The 24,349-nt window shown below is 39.8% G+C and overlaps 1 protein-coding gene across 3 annotated transcripts in view; it reads left to right on the top strand.

Moving 5' to 3' along the window:
• The window catches only part of cacna1da (calcium channel, voltage-dependent, L type, alpha 1D subunit, a), a 58,435-nt gene that overhangs the window by 32,491 nt on the left and 1,595 nt on the right, over positions 1-24,349 (top strand). Inside the window, exons 13-45 of one of the 3 annotated variants that reach the window (XM_085354248.1) lie at positions 197-422; positions 536-743; positions 2,350-2,470; positions 2,620-2,707; positions 2,816-2,846; positions 2,942-3,096; positions 3,188-3,317; positions 4,812-4,871; positions 4,950-5,009; positions 6,405-6,511; positions 6,826-6,913; positions 7,003-7,110; positions 7,212-7,264; positions 7,359-7,505; positions 7,617-7,818; positions 8,061-8,219; positions 8,866-8,976; positions 11,189-11,272; positions 14,884-14,916; positions 15,910-16,038; positions 16,136-16,201; positions 16,296-16,387; positions 16,479-16,638; positions 17,058-17,185; positions 17,274-17,370; positions 17,492-17,594; positions 17,769-17,870; positions 19,401-19,534; positions 20,954-21,070; positions 21,482-21,873; positions 22,920-22,946; positions 23,600-23,728; positions 23,843-23,982. In XM_085354248.1, the coding sequence (XP_085210374.1) occupies positions 197-422; positions 536-743; positions 2,350-2,470; positions 2,620-2,707; positions 2,816-2,846; positions 2,942-3,096; positions 3,188-3,317; positions 4,812-4,871; positions 4,950-5,009; positions 6,405-6,511; positions 6,826-6,913; positions 7,003-7,110; positions 7,212-7,264; positions 7,359-7,505; positions 7,617-7,818; positions 8,061-8,219; positions 8,866-8,976; positions 11,189-11,272; positions 14,884-14,916; positions 15,910-16,038; positions 16,136-16,201; positions 16,296-16,387; positions 16,479-16,638; positions 17,058-17,185; positions 17,274-17,370; positions 17,492-17,594; positions 17,769-17,870; positions 19,401-19,534; positions 20,954-21,070; positions 21,482-21,873; positions 22,920-22,946; positions 23,600-23,728; positions 23,843-23,982 (3,987 nt within the window). The remainder of the gene's footprint in view (positions 1-196; positions 423-535; positions 744-2,349; positions 2,471-2,619; positions 2,708-2,815; positions 2,847-2,941; positions 3,097-3,187; positions 3,318-4,811; positions 4,872-4,949; positions 5,010-6,404; positions 6,512-6,825; positions 6,914-7,002; positions 7,111-7,211; positions 7,265-7,358; positions 7,506-7,616; positions 7,819-8,060; positions 8,220-8,865; positions 8,977-11,188; positions 11,273-14,883; positions 14,917-15,909; positions 16,039-16,135; positions 16,202-16,295; positions 16,388-16,478; positions 16,639-17,057; positions 17,186-17,273; positions 17,371-17,491; positions 17,595-17,768; positions 17,871-19,400; positions 19,535-20,953; positions 21,071-21,481; positions 21,874-22,919; positions 22,947-23,599; positions 23,729-23,842; positions 23,983-24,349) is intronic. The other 2 variants (XM_085354250.1, XM_085354249.1) reach the window with 2 other exon arrangements.

The following is a 24,349-nucleotide window of genomic DNA, read 5'->3' as shown; positions in this document are numbered from 1 at the left end:
TAATAATTAAATGAAGTGCACACAAAGAAAAAGCTACAAGAAGCTGCAAGAAGGTGTAATATAAAATATTTGTGCAACCAGAGGTTTGATCTACTATATGTTGCATTAAAAGACAGAAAACCCCTCCAATACATAATGCATCACTCTCTTTCACTATTTATTCATCTGATTTAATATCTTTTCCTCTGCTTTTCAGATGTGGCCAACAAGGTGCTGCTGGCCCTGTTCACATGTGAAATGTTGGTAAAGATGTACAGTCTTGGGCTGCAGGCTTATTTTGTGTCACTCTTCAACCGCTTTGACTGCTTTGTTGTGTGCGGAGGAATCACTGAAACCATTCTGGTGGAGCTGGAAATCATGTCTCCACTCGGTATCTCTGTGTTCCGCTGCGTGCGCCTGCTGAGGATTTTCAAGGTCACACGGTAAGACTGTCAACATGCTGTGCGTTCGTGCTCGTGTGTTCACAGTCTCGTGCCTGTGGAGTTCGATTAAAATCCCGTCCGTCCTCCTCTCTCTTGGTCGACCTTCTGTTTAGACACTGGCAGTCTCTGAGTAACCTGGTGGCATCGCTGCTCAACTCCATGAAGTCCATTGCTTCCCTGCTTCTGCTGCTCTTCCTCTTCATCATCATCTTCTCCCTGCTCGGCATGCAGGTGTTTGGTGGAAAATTCAACTTTGACGAAACCCAGACAAAAAGGAGCACCTTCGACAACTTTCCCCAGGCCCTCCTCACTGTGTTTCAGGTATTAACAGAGTTCAGATAATGTCATACAGTAAAATCTGACTGTTAAATACAAATACGCAGCAAGTGAAATAGGCTGAAAATGTAAATAAAATTGGTGAAGGGTGTGTTTCATACAGATGTAGAAGAATTTGTGGCAGACTAAACAGATTCTGTGAACAAGCCATTATATGAGTCAGTATTTGCCCATTTTAGAGATTTTGGTGTATATGTCAGTTCAGAAGTAACAAGAAGTTGTAGAACAGATTTATAAAAACAACTAAACATTCAAGGATCGTGAGTGTGCCTGAAGGCTGAACTCAGACGCTTTATTGAAAACCCAAATGTGAATTGTTGAGAGAAGTTTTTCAAAAGAACATTTTGATCTCTTTATATGGCATGGTTTGTGAGCGGCAGGCTGAAAGGTTGTGGCAGATTGAGCACAGCGGACTAAAGTGAGACACTGTAGACGGGAGAATTGTACCACAGATGAATGAGCAGACAGACACCACACATGAGGAGACACAGGTTAGCAAAAACACAGAATTGAAGTGCTGCTAGTAAACCTCTGGAGAGAGGTGATGTACAACCAGGGCATACATGCAGGAGGGGCTGGACTGGAGATTGGATTTTAGTCAGGAAAAGCACAGCCTGAAATATTACTACTATTACTACTTTTAGGTAGCCACTATTAGGAATACATGTTCAACTGCTGGTTAATACAAATATGTAATCATGTGGCAACAACTCACGACATTAGGGTAAGTAGGCGTGATCAAGACAACCTGCTGAAACTCAAACTGAACCATCAGAATGGAGAAGAAAGGTGATTTAAGTGACTTTGAATGTGGCATAGTGGTTGGTTCCAGATAGGATGCTCTGAGTATTTCAGAAAGTGCTGATCTGCCGGGATTTTACAACACAACCATCTTTATTATTTACAGAGAATGGTCTGAACAGAAGAAGTTATCCAGTCACCAGCAGTTCTCTGGCAAAAATGCCTTGTTGATATCAAAGGTCAAATGAGCAGATGAGCTACAGCAGCTAAGAATAGGAAACAGGCAGTTCACACTGGGTCACCAAAATTGAATAATAGAAGACTGGGAAAATGTTGCCTGATCTCATTAGTCTTGAATTCTGCTGTGAAATTCAGATGATGGGGTCTGAATTTGGCATTTGGCAGATCTGAATCCAGTTTAACACCTGGGATGTGGTGGAATGGGAGATTTACATCATGCAGCCGATCAATCAGCAGCAACGCTGTGATGCTGTCATGTCAGTATGGCACCAAATCTCTGAGGACTATTTGTGGCACCGTGTTGAACCTGTGTCATGAAGAATTAAAGCAGTTCTGAAGGCTAAGGGAAATACCAAGGTGTACCTAAAAAAGTGGCCGTGAGTGTCAATTCCTAAAACAATTCGGCATAAGACCACAACGTCAAAATGCATATGAATGCCAGTAAACTTGTTTCAACATCCACATCATACCCACAATCACTGCAAATTTACTGCAGCTCTAACATGTTCATTGTAGCCACCCTGCATCGTATAAAGCAGCTGCCACTTATTATGCTTGATGTTTTTCAGTTGTTGTGTTTCTCACATAATAAATATTGTGAACTATTCAGATTCTGACTGGAGAAGACTGGAATGCTGTAATGTATGATGGGATCATGGCGTATGGTGGCCCGTCCTCCTCTGGAATGATTGTGTGCTTTTACTTCATCATCCTATTCATCTGTGGAAACTGTATCCTCGCTCACACTGACAAAGGTGTAGCTGTTACAAAGAAAACAATAATTCTTTGTATCCACTGCAGACATGTGTTATTGATTAGTCACTAGAATTTTACTTTATTCGTAGTGGGAGGGTTGTTCTCGACTTAACACTTTACTCAGATATCCTCTTGAATGTCTTCTTGGCTATCGCTGTGGACAACTTGGCAGATGCAGAATCTCTCAACACAGATGAAGGAGACAAAAAAGGGTGACCGTCCAATATGTCTCTCTCTGACAACGAATTACTTCAAATATTTGCTTGGATAATTGGTCAAACTCCAGTCTGCATTTATAAAAATATCTGTGTTCATTACAGGGACAAAAAAGATGATGATAAAGATGACAAGGTATTCTTTTTTTAATTTTATTAAGTCAGAAAACATGTTTACAGTTTGAAAAGTTACGCGTGTTACACATTACATATTTCCTGCTTTCGTTTAAGGAGGAGGAGGAGGACAATGACGACACTGCAGCGGAGGAGGAGGATCCTGAAGTCCCATCGGGGCCTCGGCCGGTCATCTCCGACCTGGTAAAGAAGGAGAAGATCACTCCTATCCCAGAGGGAAGTGCCTTCTTCATCTTCAGCAACACAAACCCGTAAGCTGAAATTATGTTTGTGCAGACACAAACAGGTCGCTATTCATATCACACTGATGTCTGCTGTGTTTTTGTTGTTGTTTTTCTTCAGGGTTCGTGTGTTTTGCCACAGACTCATTAATCATCACATTTTCACCAACCTCATCCTGGTGTTCATCATGCTCAGCTCCGTCTCCCTCGCTGCTGAGGATCCAATCCGAAACTTCTCAGCTCGCAATATTGTAAGTTTATAAACCCTGTCATAAAATTTTTGAACTTCAAATGAACAGATTAGTAAAGTCACATAAATGAAGTAAAATAATTTAAAATAACTTTTCTCATGTTTGCCTTTGCGTAACAATTTGTGATGCTTCTATAAATGACCGTACTCTTGGTTTTGCATGTTTTAGCCCATTTATTGTAATTACTACAATCAGGGATCTCAGACTCTTTTTACATTGTGGGCCACATAGGAAGTCTGTCAGCACAACTCTTTGGGCTTAAATTAGTCAAAATTGACATGTACAGATAAAGTTCTGGGAGCTCATGGCCTGTTCTGCAATCATGAAAAAAGGTTTTTGGTCATTCCCAGAAAATGTAATTTTTTCCAATTTGTTAAGACTGTTGAACCCACTATAAAAAATGCACAATTCTATAGATAATGAAAAACAAGAATTTTTCTGTTTATCTATTACTTGACGTAAGTGCAGTATGAATGGCGGTAGGCGAGCTTTTTATCAGTAGAAAAAGCTGTAAAACCTTTGAAAATACAGTTAGAAATTCGAAATTTGTGTCCCCCAGTGAGCTGGATTGGAGCCTTTGTCACCTGAGCCTTGTGCTTGGCATCCCTGCTATAGCTGATCTTTGTACTTTATATGGATGATTTTGCAAAGCATACTCTACATGAGTTTATACACTTTTGTAAAAACATAAAAAAGTAACAAAACAAAAGATGCATTTTACTTTTAATATAAATCACTTATTTTCCATAGTAATCAGTAATAGGATGACATTCAATACTCTTTTTACTGCAGTGAAAATGGTATGTATTAAATTCATGTCTGTTATTTCTGCACTTCACAATTTCTTTATCTTGAGCCATGTGATTTATTCTCTCTTTAACCTAGACAAGAAAGCATTAGATACAGTTTATTTTCTAAAACATATATTCAGTGTAATTGTCCTGTCAGGACACCGGGATAAGTACTTGAAAATCTAGTGTCTATATTGAAAGCGGACATCTGATCGCTCTGTTCCTTCTGGTCCTTTCCAAGATATAGAGATCAAGTCCTTAATGGCAGCCTTTTAAATCTAAGACACTTCAAGTTCACATTGTCCTTTTATAGTATTGTTTGTCTTTTATTGTTTTGCATGTGATTGCAGTACATTTAGTAGAGCTTTTGATTAATTAGTTGGGCATGCATGTGCTTTACAAGAAAATAAGAAACACAGTAGTCCATCAGACTAGTTCCTGGTTTCTGTTCCTCGATTTGCACTTCCATTTAAAAGCAGATTGAAGCTCCTTGTCTGCTTCAAGGTGCAGACTCGTTTTTTATGAGCTAAAACAGGCAAAAACAGCTGTAAGGTCAGTAAGTATCTTTGCTGTGAGTTCTTCACTCTAACAAATCCTTTCCAGAAAATGCTTTCATTTTTTTCCCCTTTCATCTTGTTAACATGTAATGTATGACGCTGCACAATGAACTGTCTTTGTTAAACATCTACGTTGCTTCTTGCAGATACTTGGTTACTTTGACTATGCTTTCACGGCTATCTTTACTGTTGAGATCGTTTTGAAGGTAAATTCCCTGTGTCCCCTGTGCGTGCTGTAACTAACCACACCCCAATAACATTCCAAACGTCTCGTTGCCTTCCAGGTCCTAGGCTATGCAGATTATGTCTTCACTAGTATGTTTACATTTGAGATCGTATTGAAGGTAACCCCTTAAATGACAACGAGAGCCTTGCTGCATTCTCTCCTTGTGTGTCACCCGCCACTCAGTACAACCTGGCTTGTTTGTTTCCTTTCTCTTATTTACTTTTTTCTTCATGGCACCTCTTTTAAAAAGCAAAAAAAAAAAACAGCAAAAAAAAAAAGAAGAAGAAGATGAAGCGAATTTTGGAATTGTTAGTCACTATTTTGAACACACGAACACAAACACAAGATTTGCTCAAATTGCACTGATGAAAGAACTGTTAGGGGAAGGAAACATCATGAACATTTACATTATACTCACATGGGTGTCACTTCATTCGGGCAGTCATTGCTGAAATGATTTTGATGATGCAGATATGTAATACGTAATGCAACCCCCTCCCGTGCGATGCAACACAATTTTTTAACGGGCTGCTCAGACATATCAGAGCATTGGCTGAAGTTGAGTTTGAGGTCATCTTCAGAGTGGCGGTGATTGAAAGTCGAAAATCAACTCCAGTCAAAGCTAACTCCATGCCTCTCGTACTGACTGCTCCTCAGATTACCCATAAAAGAGGGGGCAAAATCAACCATGCTCCTGCCGAGCATGGTTCAGTCTGCTTTCCCCAACTGAGTGCATAGAAATGTGGAGTTTTCTCTGCAGCTTTTTTCTTTCTTTTTTCAGTGGGAGTGGGCAAACACTTGCCAACCCAGTGCTGTTTGACTCTAAATCGTCCACTGCTCTTAGTGAGCAACTTCATCCAGTCCTTGTCTGCAGGTCTCCACATTTACATGCACTCTTGGAAGGAATCCTTTACTTTTATTATTTGAAGAAGAGTTATTTTGGCTGGTTTTTCTTCTCTGCCTGCTGATCTCTGGAGTTTTAATTGGGAGCTGCTTCCCCTTACGCTGAACTATTAAAGAACATAATGGAATGTGCTTTAAGCCGACGGTCCACATGAATGTGACAGTAAGGCCATTTCTATTTTCCAATCTCTATAACTAGAGCTCTTGCAGGTAGTAAATATCCCTGACGTCATGGCAACAAAATGCATGTTTTATTGCCTCCCATAGTAGATTGCGAAATGAATGACTTACTACTACATTCATGTAGCTAAGGGCCGTGGGGGTGGCGATGGTAGATTTTAGCCTCCTGTTTCACTGCTCTGAACTCGCCACCCCGAATCAGAGTGATCTATAAGAGTGTGGAGACGTGTGCGGGCGTGTGTGTTTGACTGTGAGATAATGGGAATGAGTGCTGAGAATGAGTTTTTCCTATTTAAACTGTTAGCTCAGTGTGTTTGTTTGTTTCTGTTGGAGTGTGAGGAGTGCAACACTGTATTTGTTTCTGGATGCTACATGTTTTTTTGTTTTTTTTGGTCATTTGCTCTTTTAACTTCCTCTGTCCTCTCCTTAGATGACGACATATGGAGCTTTTCTTCATAAAGGAGCATTCTGCAGGAATTACTTCAACCTTCTGGACCTGCTGGTGGTGGGAGTCTCCCTCGTTTCCTTTGGCATTCAGTGAGTACAGAAAAACCAGAACATATTTGCATTAAGCTTTTTGCACAAACAAAAAGGTTTCATTCATAAGAAAAATAGTTAAAGGAAGAAAGTTAGGAAATAAACTAAAATCCCCTTTGAGCAATAATATAGAGGTGAAAAGAAGTTCAATCATCTGAGCACTTTATGTCATTTTTGATCTTTTGGTTGAAGCAGGCCATACAAGCAGAGTGCAGCAGTTACTCCTCCTGAAGTGGTTCTTGACCCCTAAAAAAGCTCATATTTCTCTGATTCTTCTTTTTTACAAACTGTTATTATTATTTGTTTACACTCAGGTCTTCTGCCATCTCTGTGGTGAAGATTCTCAGGGTCCTTCGAGTACTTCGACCCCTGAGGGCCATCAATAGAGCCAAAGGCCTGAAGGTGGGTGCTACTCGAGACCTTTTCTAGCATGTCTACAATAGCCACTATCTGAAACCTTAGCTTTAAACATTTTTATCTGTGTCTTACAGCACGTTGTGCAGTGTGTGTTTGTGGCCATCAGAACTATCGGTAACATCATGATCGTCACCACGCTGCTTCAGTTCATGTTTGCCTGTATAGGCGTGCAGCTGTTCAAGGTGAGCATCTCTGAGTTTGAAAAACATCAATAATACACATCAATCCAAAGAAGTTCAAAATGTGTAATAACAGCAAAAACGTTTCCTTTTCCTTTTTCCAGGGAAAATTCTATCGCTGCACAGATGAAGCTAAGTCCAGCCCAGAAGAGTGCAAGTGAGTTTCATCCCATCTTGCTCCTGAACTGCAGATGTCCTGGTTTAACATCACATGTTGGACTTAAACCTCCATGCAACATGTTTTGTCACAGGGGCACCTACATCCTGTACAAAGATGGAGACGTGAACCAGCCAACTGTCCACAAACGGGTGTGGCACAACAGTGACTTTAACTTTGACAACGTCCTCATGGCCATGATGGCTCTGTTCACTGTGTCCACCTTTGAAGGCTGGCCTGCGTAAGATTGAAAGATATCATCACTGAGCTGATTACGTTTTAGATAATGTACGGAGAAAGCCTGAATTTGTGAATCTGAATCACGTGTTGGCTTGTTCTCATCTTTCTTTAGGTTATTGTACAAGGCCATTGACTCCAACAGGGAAAACCTTGGTCCCATTTACAACTACCGCGTGGAGATTTCCATCTTCTTCATCATCTACATCATCATCATCGCCTTTTTCATGATGAACATCTTTGTAGGTTTTGTGATCGTCACATTTCAGGAACAGGGAGAGAAGGAGTATAAAAACTGTGAACTCGACAAGAACCAGGTCAGAGTCATTAGAAGCACAAAACATTATGTGTAAAGTATGACGATTAATTTTGAAGGCTTTTCTCTGGGGTTCCTCTCACTTTGTGTCAAGAAAAACAAAACATCAACAAAGTAGCAAGACAGATGACGTTCTAATGCTGATGAACTCCTTTACATTTTTAATATTGTGTCTCATTTAAAAGGGAACGTTAAGATTGTTCTTAAATGATGATGTTAAATATTTTGTGTATTTGTGTGCAGCGTCAGTGCGTGGAATACGCTCTTAAAGCCCGTCCTCTGAGGAGATACATCCCAAAGAACCCATACCAGTACAAGTTCTGGTATGTGGTGAACTCCACTGGGTTTGAGTACATCATGTTTGTGCTCATCATGCTCAACACACTCTGCCTGGCTGTACAGGTAAGAAGTCAAGTATTTACCTGCCAGACAACCAGTCATCAAAGAGTCTTTGAAGTTATGGATTTTTCTACTTGGAGAAACTTTTGTTGAAGCATACACTTGTGCCACATGAGTGACCTCGGTTTGAATTTTCTGGGACGTCTGTTAAAGATTGTGGCATTGCGTTAACACACACCTGAATGCTTCAAACCGGCAAACTGCCAAAGCCTCTGTTATTTTATAGAGGTACTTGCTGATAATCATTTAACCAACCCCAGAACATGGCTGCTCCTTACCCTCTGAATGCTAATGGAAGCAATAAAGGTGTTTTTAGTTTTTTCCCACTACTGCATGGAGTCCACAAGACTGTAAATGTGCAGACTTAAATCATTAGAGTATCTCGTAAGTTGCTGTAAGTCTTTTCATTAGTATGGATGTGTCAGCCTGTAAAATGTCATTTTCAGTTGCTCAGGTTTTGCTATTTTTTCTTGACAGAATTATAAGAAGCAATGTGGTGAACATAAGTGCATGCAAAAGTACTAGAGTCACAGAAAAACATAAAAAATGCAAACAGACTGTTTGTTCAGACACATCGCATTACTTTCCCATTGTATATTGAATACATTGAATCTTTATGTTAACCGAACATCTCCATCTCTGTCTGCAGCACTACGGCCAGTCTGCACTCTTTAACTACGTGATGGATATTCTCAATATGGTCTTCACTGCTGTATTCACTGTGGAAATGGTTCTCAAACTCATCGCTTTCAAACCCAGGGTGAGCTGACATGAAGCATCAAATTAAGTCCAGCTATTAAACGGATGCATTTGCTGTGAAATGCTTTTGCTTATTAGAGTAACTTTTCAACATTATGAGATGAGTTAGAAGGACAATACCGCTCAGATGTATATACACTAACTAGTAGTCAGTTAGCTTAGCTAATCATAAAAAATATGAAGGGGGCAAAATGTGCCATACACAACTGGCAAACCCAGGAGCTGACTTTGAATGGTAGGTCAGTCCCCTTAGACACCTCAGTTCACATGTCCAGCCTTACAGCAGAAATAAACATGTTTGCAGCCTGCTATAGAAAGAGATTTGGTGGTAGCATCCAGAATACTAAACCATTACTTTACAGAACATCACAAACCCGTTCATAATGATGGTTATCCAGCTTTTATGTACAGTCTATGGTTATATTCAGTTTCTTTATACACTCAAAAAAATCTGTTGTTCGATGAACACAATTTAATCATGGCACCTTTTTCCACGTGATTTAACCAAGTACAATAACCCATTTTTGACCATGTCAAACCAACACATTTGGCATTTGATGGTTTAATGTAATCTGATTACTCTGGATCAACGTAGTATACTTACATTGACTTGAAGTGATTCATTTAAGTATGTAAAGTGAAATTTGTTTTAATTCTTTTTACACAAGTTAAAAACTTTAGGAAAAAATAATGAAATCTTGTTGTTTGAACAACTACTTTGTTAATCAAGGCAATTACTGCTAGTCTTTCTTAATGAACCAATATGGGGGTTGATTATTTCATAGAGACAAACAACCATTTGCACTTACATTCATGGGTAATCTAGAATCACCAATTAACTTAACCCTAATTACACACTGCAAACCAGCCAGATTGTGGATTTGAACCCAGGCCCTTCTTGCTGTGAGGCAACAACACTAACCATCACACTATGCTGTCAATCCAGGCTTAACAAAACTAGGAAAGCTATGATTACAAGGCTTGATGCAGAATTTTCTGTATGTTTTTGTCCTTGACAGGTTAAACCACAATAAATAGCTATAGCATACACGTGGTGTGGGTGTAGTTGTCTGCCTCTTAAAACTCCAGCGATTTCCCTGCAGTTTGACATTTAATGCGATCTTGTGAATTTCGTGAGTCCAGGCAACTAACCACTCTTACTAGATTGTATCATGTCATCTCAACAAGAACAAATTAAGTTGCTGAATTTCATGCAGATGCTACATGATTTAATTACGTTCACCATAGAAACATGAAATTATTTAGTGTAAATTACAAGTTTGAATCTTGTACATGTAACAACCACCCAATTTCATTTTTTTGAGTGTACGAGCTTGCAGACAATAACATTTCAGTATGACTGTTAGGTAAAGCAACGAGTGGTATCCATCTCTTCAGCATGTTTCTAAAACTGCGATTTGTAAAATGTTCAGTTATGTTTATTAAAGAAGCAGCATGTGGACATGTAAATATTTGTTTCCATTTCCCCTTTGGCGTCCCTGCCTGCTGACAGCTCTGTGTTGAGAAGAAGGACAGGATGCTAGTAAGACAAACACGTGTGGGGTGCCGTGCTTCCATTTTTAAGCTAAAAATAATCTTTTTTTTTTAACCAATTTTTTAGTCACAGAGTGTTCATGTGTAATTTTATTGTTAGCATGGAATTTGTGCAAATTTAGTGTTCTGCAATCAGTCACAGTCTGTATAATCACGAGCCCTTCAGGTTAAGTAGCTAGCAGGGGTTTCCGTGTGTCCTTAAATAAGCAGTTCGTTGATTTAAATTTCAGTGTGAGAGTAAAGCCTTCTTGTTCTTGTGCTGATATCACATTTGACTCGCCCCACCACACGCTCAACCTCACTCAGGGATATTTTGGGGATGCCTGGAATGTGTTCGACGCCCTGGTTGTGATTGGCAGCATAGTAGACATTGTTCTCAGTGAGATTGATGTAAGTAAGCTCAGCTTGAAGCACCCCGCTGCTCTTTGACTTCTTTCCTTTCAGACCACCTCCACAGCAGGTTTTAGGGGCAGGACTCTGATTTCTGCTGCTTTGTCTAACTTTTTCCTCCTTTCTTTCTCTCTCCAACCCTTCCATTTGATTACAACGACTTCCTTTAAATTTCCACTCTTGTCTGATTGTCTTCCCCTATCCCTTCCCTTGGTCTCTCACTTTCATCCCCATCATTTCCCCTTACATGTACCTTCGTGCACTAACAGCACTATTTTGCTGATGCTTGGAACACATTTGATGCCTTAATTGTTGTCGGTAGTGTCGTCGATATCGCTATCACAGAAGTTAACGTAAGTACTTCTTCTTTCTGATTTGTAAGTTGAACTGAAGCCTTATAAGAAAGCCACCTGGCAAGTTTTAGTGTTATTAGCTTAAATTTACTGTGAATCTTATCTAGCTTCCGCTATAAAATATAATAGAAATGTTGAAAATGCATCCCTAATAAAAGAATTTAAAAAGTATGATTTAAAGCTGGCTGTTGGCTTTGTTTGTAAAACTTCAGTTTGATTTTCATGAAGCTTTTCTTTCATGCTAAATTGACCTAACTCAGATCTCTCCTGTTGGAGTTCTGCTTCTGTCTGTGCTGCTGTAACTTTTGTTGCAGTTTTTGACAGGACATCGCGACAAACTTGTTGATGAACGTGTTGATTATTCTGTTTATTCTTGGACATAGCAATGTCAAAACCTCACATTTCTTTGTGAACTGTGGCCAGAATTTGGTCCAGAGCAGGATGGTTTCTGATGTAGTTGTCTAACTCTTACTCTTGTTTATTTTGTTTCCATAGAAACTTGTAGAGGCAAGTATGGCAATGAAAAAATGTTGTTTGTGTGTAACCTTTTGTTGATGACAACTTTATCTTTGGGACCCCTTTGCTATGGACTAATGACAAAGACAAAGAGATTTTTGTAATTTCGCAGTACTTTAAAAAATTAATATCGAAGCTCATTAAAATAGTAGATGATTGCTTCTCTTTATAGCTTTCCCTTGATAAAAGAAACGTCTAAAAACAAAGACTGGACGTCTGCTTTTGTGCTTTTTTTGCTTTGAGCTTAGCTAGGACAAAAATAGTAAAAGAAAGTTCCAACAAACACCCAAATGTTGCATTTCCAGATAATAACTATGGTGAATATGGTGCTTACTATAGGGGTAGCATACCAAAGGCTTATCACCCAAACTGACCCTCCTCCCGCCTCCTGAGTGCTCTCATGTCTGAGCTGCAGTGCTGTTTTTCTGGAGTAATTTTTCATGTCTTCTTAGTTTGTGTTCCAAAATGTGTGTCTGCATGAGTGCACAACAAAACATTAACTTTGTTTGAAGCATAAGACACAGTGGTGTGTTTTCAGGTTTTTTATTGTTATGCATGTGTGTTTAATGTGTGTTCAGCGTGTGCTTTCGGTTGTATGTGCGAGTGTATGCAGAGGAGTGTGTTAGTGTGTGTGTGTTGGAGACGTGATGTTTATTTCACATTGTGGTTCTATGACATGCTTTTTCATGGCATTTCTTTCTTATTTGCACTGCATGTAAATGTTCAGATATTCTAGTTTTGCATTTATTCATAACAGGAGATCTGTTATGAGGATGTGTTTTGAGTCAGTAATATTTTTTTTTCTACTTGCTTGCTGTGTCAGTCATGACTCGTGTCATTGCTCAGATTCTTACCAGACTACCGTGACCTCTCCAAATGCATGCTGGGGTGTCAGACACTCACCTCATCCCCCTAACATCCTTTCCATGTCCCGCCTCTCGCAGATGGCGCTTGGCCACCCGCTCCATTCCCCTCCGGTCAGTTTTTTCCATAGAGCCTTGTGCAGTTTGTCCTTGTTCGCTTGCTACACTCCTCTTTACTTCCAGACAGAATGGCCCTGGTGCTCAGAGCTTGGAAATTCTACACAACATTAAGGGCAATAATGTTGGGAATTAAACCGATGAACCTATGAAGCTCAGCGTGTTTGGGAATTCCTAACAAAGGTTTACTTGTGTTTCCTAATGTCACCATTTAATGTCCTTAAAGTTGTGTAGAGGCCACTGTGGCTTCACATGTAGCTGCTGTAATGCATCAATCAGGGAACAGATCAAGTCACAGAGTGACCTAAAAGGAAACGATACTAAAAGTTAGGCCTCAGTTGTAGTGTTCACATCAAAGTAAAAATTCAGGTAAGGTCTGAAAATTTCCCAGGAGTTCAGTAGGCACGAATTTAGTGTGATTTTGTACACTTACAATGATGGTGGTTTAATGCAGCTGAGTCTGAGGTTCTTTGATGATCTTGTGTTTGTGTCTCTGTGAGTGATTGTCTCTGTGTTTTGTTCTGTCTTCCTGTAGTGAGCTCTTAAAGCTCAGAATGGAGCTCATATGTAGCGCAGGTGTGTAGACTCCAGTCAGGTGCATGAACACTCCCACAGCAACTCTCTACTTTTTCCTTCTTTCTACCTTTCTGCCTTTCTTCTTCTTCTCCCTGTTTCAGTATGGCTCAGTCTCTCTGGTTTTCTTTTCTGTCCCAGTCTTGGTCTCTATTGCTGTTTCCCTCCTCCTGCCTCTTTGTCTGTGTCTTTCTCTCTCTCTCTTTTCCTTCTCTGATGTTTATTCATATCCTTCTGCACCGGACTGTGAGAGCGCCCTGCTATGGCAGTTTTGTTGCAGGGCACTACTGACATGCATGAGTTGCTGCATTGCTATGAGTTCACATCATTCAAAGGTCTTGCGTGTGCGTGCAGTGCTTCCCCAGCAACGTGGCAATGCTGAACGCATGCTCCATCGGCGCTGTGGCCAGGATTACCTAAAGAACCTCCTCAGGCTAATTCTATTTTTTTTAATCATTTCTGCTCATGCTGCACCTCATAACGACAGTTTGCAAAATATTGACTCAAGCCACATCTGTCTGATTATCTTATGTTGTCAGTGCTGAGCCTTTCTGATATTTTCCACATGGAGCTAAATGCTTTTTTTTGCTGTAAAATCACATTATCATGATACAGGCTCAGCCTAACCACCATCACTATGACTGATGTTTCTTTTCTTTTTTTAAAAGTTTTGCATCTGGATTTTGTTTGGGGATAAATGCTCGCTGATTACAGCTGATGATATCAAATGATTTATTTGTCAATTGACATGAATTGCAAACAAAAGTTGTGTATGGGTATGAATCTGTGCGAGCGACTGTGTGTACATAATTGATCATACTCAAGCTCTTTTGGTCAGCAAATTTTCAGTCACTTAAAATGACAAACTATTGGATTGTGAACATCCTACTTGTACTCTCTTGTGTCTATTTGTGCCATAGATAATGCTTCAAGCGCACAATATATGATTTTTGTGCAGTCATATGTTGATGTGTACCTGTCTGAATCTGAAGCCTGCAGGGTATATGTCGAGATACAGCAGGACTCTGTAAGAACAGCACATGATGCTTTTATAGCAACATCGATTCATTGCATTTGTCAGTTAGACGTAACAACTCATTAACATCGTCTAAGAGGATCTCATCATCATTTAGTCTCATCAATAAAAACCATTACACCGGGGGAGTGATAAAGTTGTGTGTCAGTCTTAAATGTTGATTCGTATTTAAGTAATTTTATGTTGTATGTCAGTCAACCCCACATAGAAATGTTAAGTAATGTGAACTTGTTGTTTGGCAGTCTTTTAAAGTGTTAAGATAAGATTTAATGGTAAATACATGTGTGTCTTTGTCACAGTGAAACTATAAGACAGTTTGTCCTGTCAGTGAGAAGAGTAGTGACTGTGTTCTGTCTGCGTCTTTGCTGACGTGTGCTGGTGTCGTGTGATTTTAAAAACAAAACAAAACAAAAACTATCAAATGTGTTGTTCCACGTTTTTGGCCCATTGTGTGTTAGACCTGTGGCCTCTGTACAAGTCATTAATACAGGTCTTTGATTTTAAAGCCAACGGAGACTCCTCAGTTGGATGAGATGGGGGTAAGATGCTCCACCCCCCACACCTTTAACTCTGTCAGGGCCATGCCATGTTTGGATTTGCATTTCTCTGTTTAGTCTTCTGTTGTCAGTTACACTTTCTATGATCTGTTGCTTATTTCAAGTCCATGTTATGTACTATTACGTTTTCACGTTCAGGTTTCCTTTCTCGTTATATTTCTTTTCTTCTTTTCCTCATTTTGCTTTTGTTAGCTCCTTTGCATAAATCCTCAAAACATTTGCTTTTAATTTTTCCTTTTGTTTGGAGTTATTTCGAAGGAGAGTGTGTCTCTCAAACGTGACGTTTGTATCCTGTTAGGTGGGAGCGGTTTTTAAGCCGCTCTTCACGTTTGTATTGTTGACACTGCTACATGGTCTCTGCCACCATTCTTGGGTGGGGTAGTGACCCATGGATGACCCCTGGGATCAGGTCACCCAGCTCTGACCTGTGAACCTCCTGGCCGACCCGTTCGGGTTGGTCCCACTGTGACTCCGCATGCAGTGACTCTGGACTGAGGGTGCCATGCTTGTGCAGATGTGTCCTGTCAAGTATGGCAAGGTTTTCTCCAGCATGCTTGCCTCCTTGCTTCCTTCCCTGTAGGTCTTTACAGTGACAGGGAACCTGACAGTGCTTTATACACAGGCAGAAACAGACACATATCAGCTGCCGCAGACTGCCTAACAGACTTCTCTAGATTGTGTTTTTTGAAGTCTTTACATTTGTTTTTGAGAGCTGCAATCATATCTGAAAGGCATAGCGGTCAAACCAGAAAATCTCTGCTCAAATAAAAGCAAAACTCTGCTTTGATTTAAAGATCCAGTTTCAGTTTTTCACTATGAAAAGATGCAGTGCTGCTTTCTCAGCTCATATGTAGCTGGTACAGACGTCTTGGATAAGACTTCATCATCCCATAAAGCACAGCCGGGTGCTCTGTGTTCACTATAAACGTGCTCTGTTGCTCTTCTGCTGCATAACACTGAACGTTTCCTCCACAGAACACAGAGGACAGCGCTCGAATCTCCATCACTTTTTTTCGTCTGTTTCGAGTCATGCGGCTGGTCAAACTTCTCAGCAGAGGAGAGGGTATTCGCACCCTGCTTTGGACTTTTATTAAATCCTTTCAGGTGAGATGCAGCACAAATGTTTAATCAATGTCTAAGGGAAAAATGGAAGTTGCTCATATGAATCTTTTTCTACTTTTCCCCTGTTTTTTGCCTTAAGGCTCTGCCATATGTTGCTCTTCTGATAGCCATGCTGTTCTTCATCTACGCTGTCATTGGCATGCAGGTTGGTAAACTGGACAGAAAATACTTTTTCCACAAATTTTTAACCACAACAGTAAGAGTGCAGTTGTATTCATTTGGCAATGTTTCTCTAACAGGTGTTTGGAAAGATTGCAATGGTTGATGGCACTCACATTAACAGAAACAACAACTTCCAGACCTTCCCACAGGCCGTGCTGCTTCTCTTCAGGTCTGTGGATAACTGATGTCAGGCCATCAGGAAAATCAAATTTGTTTTCTAGGTGATTAATTTGTGTGCGCCATGCCTGCGTTTTCTCCAGGTGTGCCACAGGTGAAGCGTGGCAAGAGATCATGTTGGCCTGTATGCCAGGGAAACTGTGCGACCCAGAGTCTGACTACAACCCCGGGGAGGAGATGACGTGTGGCAGTGGATTTGCAATAGTTTACTTCATCACTTTCTACATGCTCTGTGCTTTCTTGGTACACAAAAATGAAACTGTGTTTATCTAAGGATTCATTTCTTATCAGTTATACTTGCGTGGTGTGTATTGCACTACCTTATCATTTGCAGCATCAGTAGTGGGAGTTCTGTTTCTTAAAGATATCAGTTTTCACATCGCAGGTTTAATATGTGTAACATATTACTATACATATAACATTTGATCATTCTTACACCTAGAGCTAATATGAAATGGGGCAAAAATGAATAATCTTTAAAATCATCATAACATAAAACAACAGGTCCAAGTTATGTGCATCATAGCACAATAGTGTCAAAATAAAAATGTCCTTTCTATAAAATACAATGTGTTCCTAGAACCCTATGTATACTGTATGTCTGTTATTTTGAAAAAAATACTTTGTAAATATATTAAGACCTTTTTCTTTTATTTTCGTAGATTATTAATTTGTTTGTGGCCGTCATTATGGACAACTTTGACTATCTGACACGTGATTGGTCCATTCTTGGTCCTCACCACCTTGATGAATTCAAAAGAATTTGGTCAGAGTATGACCCTGAGGCAAAGTATGTGCTTTATTCCTCATCTGAATATTCATGTTCATGTTCATTTTTTAACTATGTCCATTACTTTCTATGTATTTTTCTCATATAGAGGCAGAATTAAACATCTGGATGTTGTAACCCTTCTTCGTCGCATCCAGCCTCCACTGGGTTTTGGCAAGCTGTGTCCTCACAGAGTGGCTTGCAAGGTCTCTCCTCTCCTCTCCTCTCCTCTCCTCTTCTCTTCTCTCCTGTCATTTTGATTAATAATTTCAGGTAGAAATGATGATTATTTTACAACAATATTAAAGGCTTGTTCTCTTCTTTCAGAGGCTGGTAGCCATGAACATGCCTCTGAACAGTGATGGTACTGTTATGTTTAATGCCACTTTGTTTGCACTGGTGCGGACAGCCCTAAAGATAAAAACAGAAGGTATAAATCAAACATGAATGACATTTCATTAAATTGCTGCTAAGAGAACAAAGAAAAATATTCCCCCAAAATTCAGCTCACGCACACACTGCATTAATTGTTCTCAACTTCAGTTTAAATGGCTGTAAAGTGGAGGGCTGGGTTCTCAGGGATGCTTGTTTCCCTGTGGTGCAGGTAATCTAGAGCAGGCCAATGAAGAGCTGCGAGCTGTCATCAAGAAAATTTGGAAGAGAACCAGCATGAAGCTGCTGGATCAAGTGGTGCCTCCTGCTGGTGGTTAGTGGAATTAACATCACAGACACCTTCATGTCCTCTGTTTGACACACAAATCAGCCTAAAGCAGCCTGCAGAAAACACACACACACAAACCATATGCTTCCATGCTGTTCACATATAATTACTCCAAACAGGTATTTTGTAACCAAGTCCTTAAATAAACCTAACACTCACGCTCACACTGAGACAGTGTCACATATAAATAAGGCTATATTGTGCTGTTTCTGCTTTGTTCATCTTCTCCCTGTTGTCCCCTCAGCAGTATGTCTTTTTTAGTCTGTGTGTATTCAGTACACACTGCTCCCTCCCGCCTGCCCTGGATGCTGATGGAGGCCACTGACTATCTGCTGGGCTTTGGGCTTGCATGGCCTTATAGACCACTGTGCAAGAGCATGCTTCGTCTTTCTCTCCAACATCTCTGTCCTTCCTTCTTTATCTGTTTCTTGTCTCTACTCTCTCTCTTCTGTCTTTTTTTTTTTTACTGCCTGAGCTTTTTTTCTTCTCATACTTTTGTATCTCTGTGTCCAAAACTTTGAAAACACTTCAGAATATTCTGAAGCAGTTCTGTTTTAGGGTGGTGGCATGGAACTAGTGTTGCCTCTCTCTCTGATCTCTGTCCCCAGCGTGCTTGTTCAAAGTGATTCAGACCCCTGCTTCAGAATGATTCTCACACACTCGTACATGCTTTTTAAATTCAAAAAATGGCAGAATATACATGCAAGAACACAAGCTTTGAGTACAGTATTTAGAAAAAAAAGCATACATAATATTATGTAGGGGCATACATGAGCACAAGCATATGAAATTACACACCGACATGTATGATGCATACTGTAGTTTTGCTTGCTTGCATGTGCTAAAGCAGTTAAAAAACATTCAATAGCATCCTTTGACATCCAAGAAAGATTTAGAAAAGAAAATTTAAGAAAAATTTGAACAAATTAATCAAGTGGCCTAAATGGAAAAATTGTTTTTGATACACATTTAAAAATTGAAAAGCCTTTCTGTTTTCCTGTCATGATTAACTGAACAGAATTAAAATTGTTCATTAATTTCCAATGAGCTCAAATGCTCTTGTTGATCTTCTCTTGAAGAAGAAAAGACTTTCTGCAGAGCAATAGTAATCATTTAAAGTTTTATCAGTCCTTTTAATGTTGCAGGTGTTTGAACACAAATTCCTCCAATTAAATCATCCACAAGTCAGACATACTTACATACATGTAATCTCACAGAAATACACACATGAAGACATGTTGGGATATGTTCATTCTCTGTCCTTTCTGATACACAGCAAATGATCCTATTTGGTACATAATGAGGTAAAGTATATACACCATCAAAATGGATTTATAACATTTGGTTAGAAATCATTTGGTTGGTGGAGGTTAAAAAGTGCCTCGCTATTCTTAAGTTCTAAGGTGGTGAACCCCCACCACCCATAGACGAGGGAAGAGAAGAGTCTTTCCCTCTCTCTCCCAGGGTACTGTGTGTTGCTGACATAGGAAGCATTTGTGTGGTCTGTTCACTCAGATGATGAGGTAACCGTGGGGAAGTTCTATGCCACCTTCCTGATACAGGACTACTTTAGGAAATTCAAGAAACGTAAAGAGGAAGGCCTGGTGGGTGCACACCCTTCCCAGAACAACACAGCCATTGCTTTACAGGTGAGTCTTACGACACTCAAGTGTGTTTCTGACAACGTGAGACGGGCTGTTGAGACCTTTGTTAAAATGGATGAATGAATGAACTTTGTTAAATCTGATATACATCTCTGTGCATTTCATTCAAAACTCATCAAGAGTGCTGATGTTATGGTTTGTGATCCAGCAGGACGTTCATGATCTTGGTGTACAGTATGATTCTGTGATTTATGTTTCTCTTGTGTGAATTTAGTACTTGTGTCTTCTGTGTCTCAAAAAAATAGCTAGATGTTGATGTTAAGTGCACATCACTGTCTTCAGCCACCATTGCATGTATTTTCTGTGCATCACAGTCCACGACTCATGAATTTCACATGCAAAGCTTGTTGCAGTTTCTGTTACCTTATATCGTATGATATATGGCGTCAGTATAGTCCCATATATCACTGTCAGACAAAAACATGACCAACTAGTTTCTTTATATTTAACTTTTTCTATGTATTCTGCTATTATATAGATCTACAAAGAAAAGAGTGAGAAGAAAATTATATTTTTACATTATTTACATTTTATTTTTTTCATCCAACTAGTGGAAAATATTTCAGAGGGAAAAAAAGGGACTGAAAGGGCTACAAAACAACATCAGCAAAAGTAAAAGCGAAATATACGAATAAATACTTTTTTGGAGTAATGTTAAGTAATTTGGAAGTGTAAAAGTAAAGTAAAGTAGTGCAGTAATGAGTACATACAAAAATGATTTAATTTAAAGAAAAAACATAAAAATGGGAAGGTAAGTTAATAGCAGAATAAAAATGAAGATAAATAAAAAAGTAAAACGAATCAATTATATAATTACATGCAATGCTTTCACCTGAAATGTAAATTGCTCTCTTTTTCCAAATTAATAAGATGTTTAAGAAATTGGAATCCAGTCATTTTAGGCACCACACAGTCAACATAATCTCCCGTTCTTGGTGATAGGAAGGCAACTGCAGCAATCAAATTCTTTGAGTTGTTGATTTCTCTTTCTGTCAAGTTTTATTTGACAAATTGCAATCATTGCAGTGAAAATCGAATACTAAACACAACATATGGGTGATTGAACATACATTTTTCTATATTTAACTCAAGAAATAGCCATGAATCACATTTTTTTATTCATATTAAATTACTTCCTGCAGTACTCAAAGTATTCCCAGTATGTGACAGAAGCATATCTGGAATCTACCGAAGGCTACATTCAGGAGAGCACATCTGCCTGTCTCTGTGTTCTCATCTCTCACAGTCTGAAAGTACTGTAAGTGTCAGGTGTTGTACAGCACAGGTGCGTGTATGTTCAGTATGTGTGGTGGTTGTGCCTGTATGATGTCAGAGTTCGCATTGTGAGTTTTAAGATGAAGGTCACAACCATAGCTCTTAGCCTTGTTGTTGTCATGGTTCCAGGCTGGCCTTCGTACGCTGCATGATATTGGGCCTGAAATTCGCCGGGCGATATCATGTGATCTGCAGGATGACGAACTAATAGACTTTATTCCAGAGGAAGACGAGGAAATTTATAGGGTAACTGATTCAAATTTACACAAAGGGAAATGTTTGTGCTTGTAAATATTAATTCTTGTTCATGGAAAGGTACGTGTGAAAAAGCTAGCTGTAGATGGAAATGGAGTAGGAAGCATTTAGCAGCTAAATCTGTAGCAGAAGCATTAGCTTCAGATTTTATATCTGCAATATGTAAGTTTTTTTTCTTCTAATGAGTTCATTTTGCTTTATTATGTTTCTTCTCCATTTCAGTTCCAACAATCTAAACAGTGTTTTGTTTTGCTCGCACATCATGCCATGTACCAGCTTCCTAACTTACTTTTGCACATATATTTTTCTTAAACAATATCAGCCCTCAGACTTAACATCAATAGCATTTGTCTTGTAAGAAGGAGAAATGCTGGTGGTTTTACTGTGAGTGTTCCTTCACAGCGTAATGGTGGACTCTTTGGTAACCATCTCATGAATGGTGGTCATCGGCGATCCAATGGGCATCAAACCAATGCCACTCAGCGCCCTCTGCAAGTGCAGCCTCCACCTCACTACGCCCACATGGAGCAGCCAGTAGGACGCCTGTCTAGAGCCAATGCAATGTCCCATCCCAACCACCATCATCACCACCACCACCATCATCACCACCGCCACCACAACTCCTACGGAAAGTCTCCCAAATCTACCAACATAAACCTCAACAATGCCAACGTGTCCAGTCTTCCCAACGGAGGACACCATCGCTACTACGAACACGCACCTCCCAATGGCTATCCAGGTCTACGCAGCTCCTATTATGATTACGACAAGCCACGGACACCCCAGGGTCAAAGGTATCCACACAGTGATCATTATGTCATGTTGCAGAATTAGATCAAACAATATAGAGTGAAAGTGGATTTATATAAATTTATATAAACCTGAAGCTCCATTCACACCCTGTTGTTGTATCCTTTGTCTCTGGCACATTTTATTTGGCAGTGTGTACTTACTCCCATTACGCGTCAAATGTTGCAATTACATGTGGACTAAACATGTAAAATATTACGTCACATCAAGACGTGCTCAACATGGACTGTTGCAGCAGGAATTTCAATACTGTCTGAACTAACTTATCTGTAAGAAAATCTTTGTAGAAAAGTCAGATACCACGTTTGTATGAATGTAATTACAAGTGTATGTTACAATGAATTTGATAATTATGGAAGAACATATAGCACTAACACATATTAAGAGGTGTCCTTGTCTTCATTTCTGCCCAGTGATAGTCACGAAGAGACTTCTTATGGTGTACAACAACACATAAGAGGATTTATTTTTAAAAACATCACTGTGGTTATTCACTGTGTGAGTGCTTGCTGTTGTCAGACATCGATGGACAATACTGCTACTGTGTTTTTCCACAGGCAGATTCTTATCAGACTTTTCCATTACATTAGCCTCTACTGGAAACTTCATTCCACCATGCATCATAAGCCTACTCTTGTACTGACACTTAATTTGTGACCAGTAGCACATTTTTCTTCTGATTTCCCATCTTCTGTTTAAACTACATTCTCCAGTATTGGGCCTGTTTTTCCTTAGTGCCCAAGAAGTTTGGGGGACAATTTCATTGCTTCCTCTTTATGAAAAAGAAATGATTCTCAGATTGTTTCTTATCTTAAAGATAGATAATGGAATTGTCAGCCGACAGTGGAGTCATCGCCGTCACTCTCTGTTCTCCTTGTACATATATATATGAGAATGCTGTATATGCTTCATATACTGTATGATATATATGTCACACTTTCTTCACCCAGTTTCCTGTGTTCTCTCCTTCTCCCTTTCTCCTTCCTAACTAAATTCTTTCTCTTGGCCATCCCTGTGCTTTCTTGGACAGAAGGCGCTACTATGAGACCTATGTTAGGTATGTTGTTTTTCTAGGTTTGGTTCCAGCAATGTGTCTCAACAGCAAAAGAAGGACTTTTGTTTCATTTTGACTTGGTTTTGGAAATTGTTGCATCCTTGCTAAGTCAGTGTTTCACATTACATGCTGGCCAGTCATTTTGCTTTCCTAGTTGTTATGGCACAGTTGTGTTTATGCATTGTTGGATAAATAATAGAGAAATGAATGTGAGTGGTCAGCATTGTGCTGAGAGCAGCCCTGCTTAATGCATGTGTAAAAGTGATGCGCTTGCTTTAAAGGACTACCCAGATGCTTGAAGACAGGGGAGTGTATGAGAATGTTTGAAATGAAGTGAGTGAAAATCACTACTTGTGTCCACTTCTTCTGTTTAGTGCACATTTCCCGCAACACTGCATATAGTTAACGTCATGACTTACTAGAAAGAGATGTGTTTTAATTAAAGTAGTGAATGTCAAAGTGGATGGGGTGTTTACATGGCAGAGATAACCCACGACTTCTGTTTGTCTTGGTTTGGTTGTAAAAGGGTGGTCTCTTGAATTGCTGCCCCCTGTAGGCTTGTGTCTGCATGGCAGTGCATGGCAGTATAGCAGTAACCCCCATAACGACAGTAACAGTGTGCACGCTCTAACCCCTCTGCCCTGGCTCTTTCACAGGTCCCACAGAGGGGATGGTCGCCATCCCACCATCCGAAGGGAGGAGGAGTTTGATGAAGACCATTTCTCCGGGGAGTATTACAGCGGGGAGGAGTTTTATGAAGATGACAGTATGCTGTCAGGGGACAGGTAACAGTCTTTTCACAGTTTTGCAGTTTGCAGTTGCAATTTCATTCTGACTTGGCTAGAAATTTATTCCAAAGGTGTTTTGGATAATGGATCCCATAATGTAATGTTCACCAGGTATCAGAACAGCGACACGGAGTATGAGACTCCCAAAGGCTACCATCATCCTGACAGTTACTACGATGATGATGAGCAGCCTCTCTACCGCGACTCACGGAGGTCACCAAAGAGAAGATTGCTTCCTGCAACACCTCAAGGTATATTATGACCGTCATTTATATATAAAAGATAGACATGGCTTTCTTCTCTGAAAGTGGAGGCTGATATTTGAATGCATTCTTTCTAATGGCCAGTAGGGGGCAAAAAGGAGTCAATTAGAAAAATAAGCATTATGCTCAAAAAAAATCTTTCTCAATCAGTCTACACTCTCAGTAATGACTTTATTTAACACGGCCTGATGTTCATTTAGTCAGTTATGGTTTGATATAGAGTAAGCAGACAGGAAAGAAGGGTATGCTTTAGGGTATTCTTATTGTGTGATTGTCGCTACAGTAATAGTGTCCTTGGTTTTTGGTCAGATCCTTCCCTTTCATGTGGGCTCTGGTTCCAAAAAAGTAAGGTGGC

This window comes from Diplotaxodon limnothrissa, linkage group LG5 (assembly GCF_057381915.1).
Source record: "Diplotaxodon limnothrissa isolate DT_005_m linkage group LG5, D_limnothrissa_male_GT1.1, whole genome shotgun sequence".
NCBI lineage: Eukaryota > Metazoa > Chordata > Actinopteri > Cichliformes > Cichlidae > Diplotaxodon > Diplotaxodon limnothrissa.
This window is presented reverse-complemented; position numbering and strand designations above follow the sequence as displayed.